General features: G+C 53.0%; 1 protein-coding gene across 4 annotated transcripts; it reads left to right on the top strand.

The window, feature by feature from the left end:
* The first annotated feature begins 930 nt into the window (after positions 1-930).
* Positions 931-7,816, top strand: Ak2 (Adenylate kinase 2). 4 transcript variants are annotated; one of them, XM_037224156.1, is made up of 6 exons: positions 931-955; positions 1,481-1,731; positions 2,263-2,549; positions 3,933-4,047; positions 4,657-4,737; positions 7,502-7,816. In XM_037224156.1, the coding sequence occupies exons 2-6, from the start codon at positions 1,491-1,493 to the stop codon at positions 7,534-7,536; spliced, it is 759 nt and encodes a 252-aa protein (XP_037080051.1). In that variant the 5' UTR covers positions 931-955; positions 1,481-1,490; the 3' UTR covers positions 7,537-7,816. The 4 variants fall into 4 exon arrangements, with proteins under 4 accessions (XP_037080051.1, XP_037080052.1, XP_037080050.1 ...); XM_037224157.1 differs by having other exon boundaries at positions 935-959; XM_037224155.1 differs by lacking the exon at positions 931-955 and adding an exon at positions 960-984.
* Positions 7,817-8,688: the final 872 nt, after the last annotated feature.

Below are 8,688 nucleotides of genomic sequence, written 5' to 3'. Positions count from 1 at the left end.
TGCAGACACAAATTACACAACACACAAGTTTGCAGTTAAATCTAAGAAGGGAGCTGTTGACAACACAAGTTAACTGATGGCCTGATAACTTATCAACAGCATGATTAATAGGTTATAGCAAAGAGAACTTTACAACAATACAGATTGTTTCTGATTATGTTGTAACAGCTGTTTGTCATAGGCAGATACATCCGATTCTGGGGAACCATGTGATATAATGAATGAGCCAAAGTTGCATTTTCCATGTCCACGCCATTCAGTGAACACTTAGACGTTCTGGAAATGTTACCTCAACAGTCATCCACACACCTCAATGGAGCGTCAAGACGGGAATATCCACCATTTTTCTTGAACATTTTCAATGGCCATACAATATCCTAACCTACTAGTTTTAACGGCCTGTATGGCACTTATAACATATTTTTCCTTTTGAATACGCACGATATTTAGGTAGATGTATCAAACCAGGGCGTGCCTATCGCTTTGGCCAAAGACAAGCTGCGCATCAGCAATGGCAAACAACGAGAACGCAAACGACATACAGCACAACTCCCCAACCCTACTACTGTTCTCTCGAAAATCTCTAGAAACATTTCGGACTGCATCATGGAAGAAGCACTAAAAGTTGGCAGTCAGCATAAGCTATATTGCGTCATCATACACTAACTTTGCTTTTGAGGTGAAGGTTTTTCCTTGATATGGTCAGAGAAAATATAAAAAAATGAAGTATCAAGGTATGGATTTGCTCTTAAAATCGTTTAAAATATTAGTTTTGAAGTTTGAACCATTGTTGGCTTTTTTAGACGAAGGAATATAGTTTTGTGGGTAGAAAAACGCCATTTTCTGTCTTTACATGACTGTCTTGTCAGCAGCGCTGGAACCAAGTCACAAAGGCGTCAGTTTTGTAGACATATATTCACATTCGGTTCCGGTCCTTTTCTAACCGCCCCGGCACGTAGGTGATGTGTCCAGCTGTTACATTGCGTAACTTTCTTGAAATTTATAGCTTTATAATTTTTAGTGTGCCTTCAAATCGTACATTCCAGAGGCGCCGCTCGTGCTCGCATGTGACATTCTGGTTATTGGTACAGCTTGGAATGTTTTAATCGGGGCAGAGTGCATAGAACAACATAACGCCGAAAATATCGCACGCAGTAATGACATCCTGGCAACTATTTCATGGGGTTGGATTTGACAAAGTCATAAAATCACTGATGGTTCTAGTAACTGGTCTGTCCTTGGCTCAACAAATGGACTCAACTAAGGTCTGGTGCCTCAGCCAAGCTGGTAACCCTGTAAGATTTATTGACTCAGCAAATAAATTTGTGTCTGTCTCAATTTGTGCCAGGTTTTATGAGATTTGGTCCAAAACTATTTCTGCTGTGCTGCCGTCATTAAAAAGATTGCCTGGTATTTTCTTCTAAGAAATATTTAATTCAAATTCCAGTACAAAGCAGTTCAACATTTCTTCCTTCTGCAGGTAAACCAGGATGGCACCCACTGCCGTGCAGCCACAGCCTGAGGTGTCGCCAGAGACAGCAGCCGCCCGCGGCCAGCATCCTGGTATCAATGCCATCCTGCTGGGCCCGCCTGGCTCTGGCAAAGGCACACAGGCCCCACTGCTGCAGAAGAGCTATGGGGTGTGCCACCTCTCCACAGGTGACATGCTGCGTGCTGAGGTGGCCTCAGGCTCCAAGCTGGGTCAGGAGCTCAAAGCGGTCATGGATGCAGGTAAGTGCCATGCCCCTTATGGTTGCCTAGCCTGGCTGAGACACCAGACTACAAAAATTCATCCACTGTGCTGGACACACATAGGGTGACATTGTTGCATGGAACCTCATGCTTGTGTGAGCCAAACTAGGCCCAGGAAAATATGCCCTGTTGTTTTTTTTAAGTATACCTGGGAAGATAAGGTTTTGGTGTAATTTTGTGCACCATTTCCCTCTCAGTATCATACCTCCTTGCAAAGTTGGCTCTCTTCACAAACTGGCATGGAATGGCACATGTGCCATGTGTGCCAAATTCAGAGCTCAGGAATTCATGGTTTACTTCATGGTGTATGTTTGCTTGGCTGCAATGTCGTTGCTGCATGGACATATTTAACATGTATTCTCTGTAGTCTGACCCAGACACACCTCCGTTCTCTGGGGATACCCTCAGGGCTGCTGTCGTGCTGGCTGGGTGCCAGCGCGGTTGCGTCGAACAGGCGCTGTTGTGGGTACGCTGAGCGATGAGTCCGTACGAGCGCCGGCCTCTGCGCAGGTAAACTGGTGAGCGACGAACTGGTGGTGAGCCTCATCGACTCCAACCTGGACTCGGCGCCGTGCGCGCGCGGCTTCCTGCTGGACGGCTTCCCGCGCACGGTGGTGCAGGCGGAGAAGCTGGACTCGCTGCTGGAGACGCGCCGCCGGCCGCTGGACTCGGTGGTAGAGTTCAGCATCGACGACTCGCTGCTGGTGCGCCGCATCACGGGCCGGCTCATCCACCGCGCTTCGGGCCGCAGCTACCACGAAGAGTTCCACCCACCCAGGGTGCCCATGACCGACGACGTAAGTAAGCTGTGGGGCGCGCTGTGCGGTGTCGCGCGGAACGGTGGGTCGCGGCGGGTGTCGGCGCAGCGGTTGGACGGTCGCGTCTGCGGCGTTTCTGCCGTGCATGGGGATCAGTGGTCGCGTGACTAGCCTTACTGTTGATATTCTCATAACGTTCTATCATTGACAGGTGATACTCTAACTTTAAATTGATACGTGAGTGGCGGTCTCCTGCCGTGACGCCCTGTCCGTGACCTGTGGGTGACGCTCTGACCGTGGCCCCTTAGGTGACGCCCTGTCGTTAACCCTGGGGTGGCGCTCCGACCGTGACCTCGTGGGTGACGCTCTGACCGTGACCTCGTGGGTGACGCTCCGACTGTGTCCCCGTGGATGACGCTCTGACCGTGACCTCGTGGGTAGCACTCTGACTTGGACGCTGTGGGTGACGCTCTGACCGTGATCTCGTGGGTGACGCTCCGACCGTGGACCTCGTGGGTGACGCTCTGACCGTGATCTCGTGGGTGACGCTCCGACCATGACCCCGTGGATAACGCTCTGATCGTGACCCGTGGGTGACGCTCTGACCGTGACCCCGTGGGTGACGCTCTGACCGTGACCTCGTGGGTGACGCTCTGACTTGGACCCCGTGGGTGAAGCTCTGACCGTGGCCCTTGGTGACGCTCCGACCGTGACCGCGTGGGTGACGCTCTGACCTTGACCCCGTGGGTGAGGTTCTGACCGTGGCCCTTGGTGACGCTCCGACCGTGACCTCGTGGGTGACTTTCTGACCGTGACCTCGTGGGTGACGCTCTGACCGTGACCTTGTGGGTGACGCTCTGACAGTGGCCCCGTGGGTGACGCTCTGACCGTGATCCCGTGGGTGACGCTCTGACTGTGACCTCATGGGTGACGCTCTAACCGTGACCCCGTGGGTGAGGCTCTGACCGTGACCCCGTGGGTGAGGCTCTGACCGTGACCTCGTGGGTGACGCTCTGACCGTGACCTCGTGGGTGACGCTCTGACTTGGACCCCGTGGGTGAGGCTCTGACCGTGGCCCTTGGTGACGCTCCGACCGTGACCTCGTGGGTGACGCTCTGACCGTGACCCCGTGGGTGAGGCTCTGACCGTGGCCCTTGGTGACGCTCCGGCCGTGACCTCGTGGGTGACGCTCTGACCGTGACCTCGTGGGTGACGCTCTGACCGTGACCCCGTGTATGACGCTCCGACTGTGACCCCGTGGATGACGCTCTGACCGTGACCTCGTGGATGACGCTCCGACCGACCCCGTGGATGACGCTCTGACCGTGACTTCGTGGGTGATGTTCCGACTGTGACCTCGTGGGTGACGCTCTGACTGCAATGCTATAGGTGACTTTCTGACCCTGACCTCGTTGTCGGCAGGTGACCGGCGAGCCGTTGATGCGGCGGTCCGACGATAACGCCGAGGCGCTGAAGAAGCGACTCGCCTCCTACCACAAGCAGACCAAACCACTCTGTGACTACTACAGTGGCAAAGGTGCGCTCGGAGAACTCATTCGCTTTACGAGGACGTAATGGCCGAGTGGTTAGCGCCACCGGCTCTTGCGTGAGGGTCTGGGCTCGAATCACAGCTGCGCCGTAGTTTCTCGACCCTAACAAAATATTCTAGCCGCTGGTGCTCCATGAAAGGGGACGCGATGACGGGCGTCACGCTCCTTTCGGAGGTCTATCAAGTGCCTGGAGTAAGATCCCGCTCACGGCCGCCTGCCGAGGCACTCGGCTCCAATACCTCGTCGGGTGATGGGGCTTTAATAAAAGAAACAATGCCAAAACAACGAACAAGAAAACCAAGTATGGGATGGCTAGGAAGATCGAGCTGCCCAAAATAGCCAGTGTTGAAAAAGTAACTACTTGTATTTTCTTTTAAAAATCTATGACGTAGCTGGTTTGAACATGGTGCACAACACAAGCATATTTGACAACATCACCTGTTGTGTTGTGTGGGTTCGCTATTGTTGGGTCCCAGATGTGTATGACACTCTAGTAGGTCCCCCTGCCACCGTTACCTCCTGTCGTGTCAAATATGATATGACAACTCACCCCGCTCTCCGGGACCCCGACTTTTGATTGCTCGTCCTCTCCGCAGGTCTCCTTGCCACTGTGGACGCCTCACAGAAGCCCGACGCCGTCTTTGCCAATATCAATAAGATATTTGAAAGCGCCAAATGTAAGGATCTAGTTATGTTTGTTTAAACGAGGTAATCGACAATCCATTCTCGGGTAACGTCGTATCGCTCATGTCTGCTTGGGTTTCCGTGGACGTCCCTGGGTGGTGTTCGTGGGTACTTACCAACACCACTAATCGCTAGTTCGGTGTAGAGCGTCGTGTGTTGTCACCTGTAAGCTTGTGTAGCCACTGGCTGTTGTTAGCTTCGTCTTGTGACCATGGCCGGGCTCGTTCGTCAGCAGCTAGTCCAAGTGTTTGTCTTCGGGGCGAAAGAGTCAGCGTTCAGCTTCCGGTGCAGGAGACTTGCACAGGCGCGGGTTTACATCGAGCATGGCGATGTCACTTGTCCGTAGTAGATCCAGGCTCTGTCAGCCCCACTAGACCGTCTGAGCTGATCAGCTTGGACCGACTGTCAAGTGTAGCAGTGCCAAACATCTTGGATTTCCGGGCGGACTGTTCACTATCATTGGCGTTTCACTAGTGGAATAGTAGAAAAAGTTCACTATTGAAATATTCTCACGCATTTGAACTACTCTTCATAGGGTGTGTTTGCATTATCGCCATCAAACGGACCCAATGAAGAGTGGTTCTGTCTGGACTACAACGTCATCTGTACCACCTACCATCAGCTAGGGCAATGTCCACGAGATGGAGTTGTCATGGAATGTGATGGCTGGTTATTTGGCCGTGTAAGAGTTTTCCCCGATCCCAAGCTGTTTCGTGAGATTTCCAGCCTTGTGCTAGTTGGCTTTTACCGAGCTTTGGGGTACTACACTTACCCAATACAGCTGCTGGTGGTACTAATCGACCTATGGCTGGCAATGCGTTTTGGCGCTGTTGGCATTAAACGACCTATCGCTGGCAAATGCCCTTTTGGCACAGCCAAGCAAACTCTAAATTGTGCCCGGTTAGGATGCATGAACCCAATTTATGCAGACACTACATATCACATAGCGTACAGGGGCTATTATTACATTGTCTGCAGCATAAGCACTGGTGACAAGCGCACGTGAAACACTCATCTTGCTTCCAAATGCGGCCGCGTTCTAGTTCACTGTCCAAATGCACATGTTTTACTTGCGAAATCAATTGTTAAGCCAAGGGATGTTAGAATTGCTTTCGTTTTCACTGACGCTGTCCTTTTTCCTTGTGATCTAGGTAGTAGACTGAACTGTGTGTGTAACTACTGGGGAATACGGTCTCCGATTTTATCAGAATACGTTTTTTGCCTCAATTTTGCCCGTAGAATGCACGCTTTTTACGTTTTCTCATGTAGAATATCATCTTCAGGTCAGGCTTTCCCATGATTACATTTTGAAGGCTGAAATCCTGATTTGTCTCTAGCTCATAGCCTGACTTCACCCCTTGATTTTACGGCAACCTTATGTCTTAAAAGCATGGTTGCACACGTATCGTTTCGTCGCTAGCTTGCTCTCGTGGAAAGGCTGTCGCTATCTGCGGGTGCATTGCACTGGGGTTGGAGTGTTGTACCTGTGGCAGGCTGCAGAAGGCGTCAGATCCCCATGCGCCGCTGGGTGACGCCTGCGCGCTGCACTTTCTGTCGTTATCTGACGCGAAGTTGTGCCGCGTGACGCTGACACGGATCCAGTGACTGCCGTGTGTGACACTGAGCGTGACGCATTGACCGTATCAGTATGTGACGCCACCGTTACACAGCGACCACGCACCACTGACTGTGTGCGTGTCAGGCCACAGCTGTCCCCGCCGGGCGCCGGGCAGCCACCACCCGACCAGGGTTTCCGGCGCCACGAAGAAGCGACAGCTGGCGGCGCCACAGTTTAGCGCCATTGGCGGTACTTTCGTCGCGCTTGTTTTTCAAGCAGCTTTGCTCCAAGGTCGCGTCAGGTCACTTGGCCTTGACGTCATCTTGGAAGGCTCTGGGACAGTTTGCACAGCAAATGCAGTTTAAGTTGCGCAATAGCCGCAAATGGTGTCTTTTTTGTTGTGCTAGACTCTGTTAAGTTGTATTTTTCATGTTTTCTCCGAGGCGTTGAGGATAACCCAATTTGTTGTATCGATGGTTGATCTCGAGCGATCAAACCGAATGTCAGTGAATTCCTGGGATACCAGGCTATCACCTGAATTTATTTCGTGGTTATATCTTGCTTTGGGGCCAGATGGTGAGTGAGTAAGGCCTTGGCACGTCCAATGACCTGATCAGGCCAGAGTGTGTGGCACCGAGTACTGGCACGTGCCTTGCTCCAAGTCGACCCTGCTATGGACAAAACCGCTTCGCAAAATCCTACGCCCAGCGCTGGGTCTGTTGGCTGGATTAAACCCCGTACCTGCTACGAACGACGCTCGCGCACTGCGATACTGCGACACGGCAAAACCAATGTGGACACATCTTCCCCACGACACGACTGATGCGACCAGTGCGTGCATGCTTTCGACACTAAGACGCGACCAGCGACCGTACCTGAATGTTAACGCTGGCAGGTGCTCAGTGATCGGATGGGGTCGCTGTGCGGCGCTTTTAGTCATGCAGTGGTCGCTGTGAGATGCAATGTCGCTGGCCCAACCTTTGTGGCTGTGTTGAGTCAGTGACGTTGACGCATGCCCGATGACCATGACGTTTTTGGCATTGGGACATACCACGTGACCAAGTGACCGTGTCGTGGCCGCGGTTCCAGTCGCCGGCAGACGCCCGGTGACCATGTCCGGGCTAGTGTCTGTCTCCGACACAGCCAGTGTTGACGTCATGGCCACGCGTGAGCGTCACTGACGGCCGGGCTCGTTTCAGCGTTCACCGCTCGGCTGGGTCGCGCTTCTGAGTGACCGGAGCCGGCGGTAGTCACTCTCCTCAGGACGCCCGCCGCCGGCGGCGCCCCCAGCCGGCCGGGCTGGCGCGGCACGACCGTCCTCGCTGCACAGCCGGCTCGAGGAGGTGCATAATGTCTGGGGCAATAGTCGACCCAACTACCTGATAGAAGGGGATTTTCGGGCCTTTTATCTGGTGCGTCTTTTATACAACTGTTGCGTTTGGCATGTTGTGGAATGCCTGCAGTCACCTTTGAGGAGAAGAATAGATCGGGTAATAAACAAAAGTTACGCAGGGGTGGCTTTGTCAAACATTGGTGAAGGTATACACCAAACTATACACCACCTTGGGAAAGCACATCTCAAACTTACGGCCCACAATAAGGAGCATTATGCAAACTGGAAGCGAACATTGTTGGCACGCTGATATGCATGCAAAGAATCGAGGTGATAATGAAACACTATGGCCTCCAACCGAGTATAGCCATCGCCCAAAGAAGGTCATCACGGGCATTGCGCGCAGAGGCTTTCTCTGGAGAGGATATCTCCGGACCAGATCTTTGGAGAGACTTTTCCGGACCAGGTCTCTAGAGAGGCCATCTGCGGGCCTCCGCGGGCCAGCACATCACCGACGACGGGACAGCGCGGCTGCTGAGCGGACGGACTTCGATGCGGGCGTGGTCCGCGTTGGCCGAAAGGACCAGCCAGGAGCGACCGCGTTAGTTTATGGCGGAGTTTCGCGGGCCGATGCAAGCAGCATTTGAATGGCCAATGGTGGAGTCTGCGTCGCGCGCGCGACGCTTAATGTCTGGTCGTCCCTTTAACTTCCTGAAAATTTAGCTCTGGGCCTATGAACGTTGACGGGAGAGAAATAACCCAGAATGGTTACCCTCGTGCCCCACATATCTGTGGACCTATTTGTAACAATCCTCTAAGCTGGCTTTGTCAATTTGGTCTTACGTTCCATCGATGTGCGTCCGGTGTCGCAGAATCGGCACCGGCCCCACTTCGAGAGGATCTAGGCTTATTGCCTGCGGTTTGGTCAGCGTCGGTTAGATGTAAAGCCGGCGTCGGATAAATGATGCCTGCTGAATGTCGAGAAGATGTCGCGTGACCGATGTCGTGCCTATGTCGGATGGCCTAAAACGGGCCGACGACGGGGAGGCGTAT

Source organism: Pollicipes pollicipes, unplaced genomic scaffold (assembly GCF_011947565.3).
Source record: "Pollicipes pollicipes isolate AB1234 unplaced genomic scaffold, Ppol_2.1 Scaffold_4881;HRSCAF=5763_pilon_pilon_pilon, whole genome shotgun sequence".
NCBI classification, from domain to species: Eukaryota; Metazoa; Arthropoda; class Thecostraca; order Pollicipedomorpha; family Pollicipedidae; genus Pollicipes; species Pollicipes pollicipes.
The sequence above is the reverse complement of the archived record's forward strand: the minus strand, read 5'-3'. Positions and strand labels throughout refer to the sequence as shown.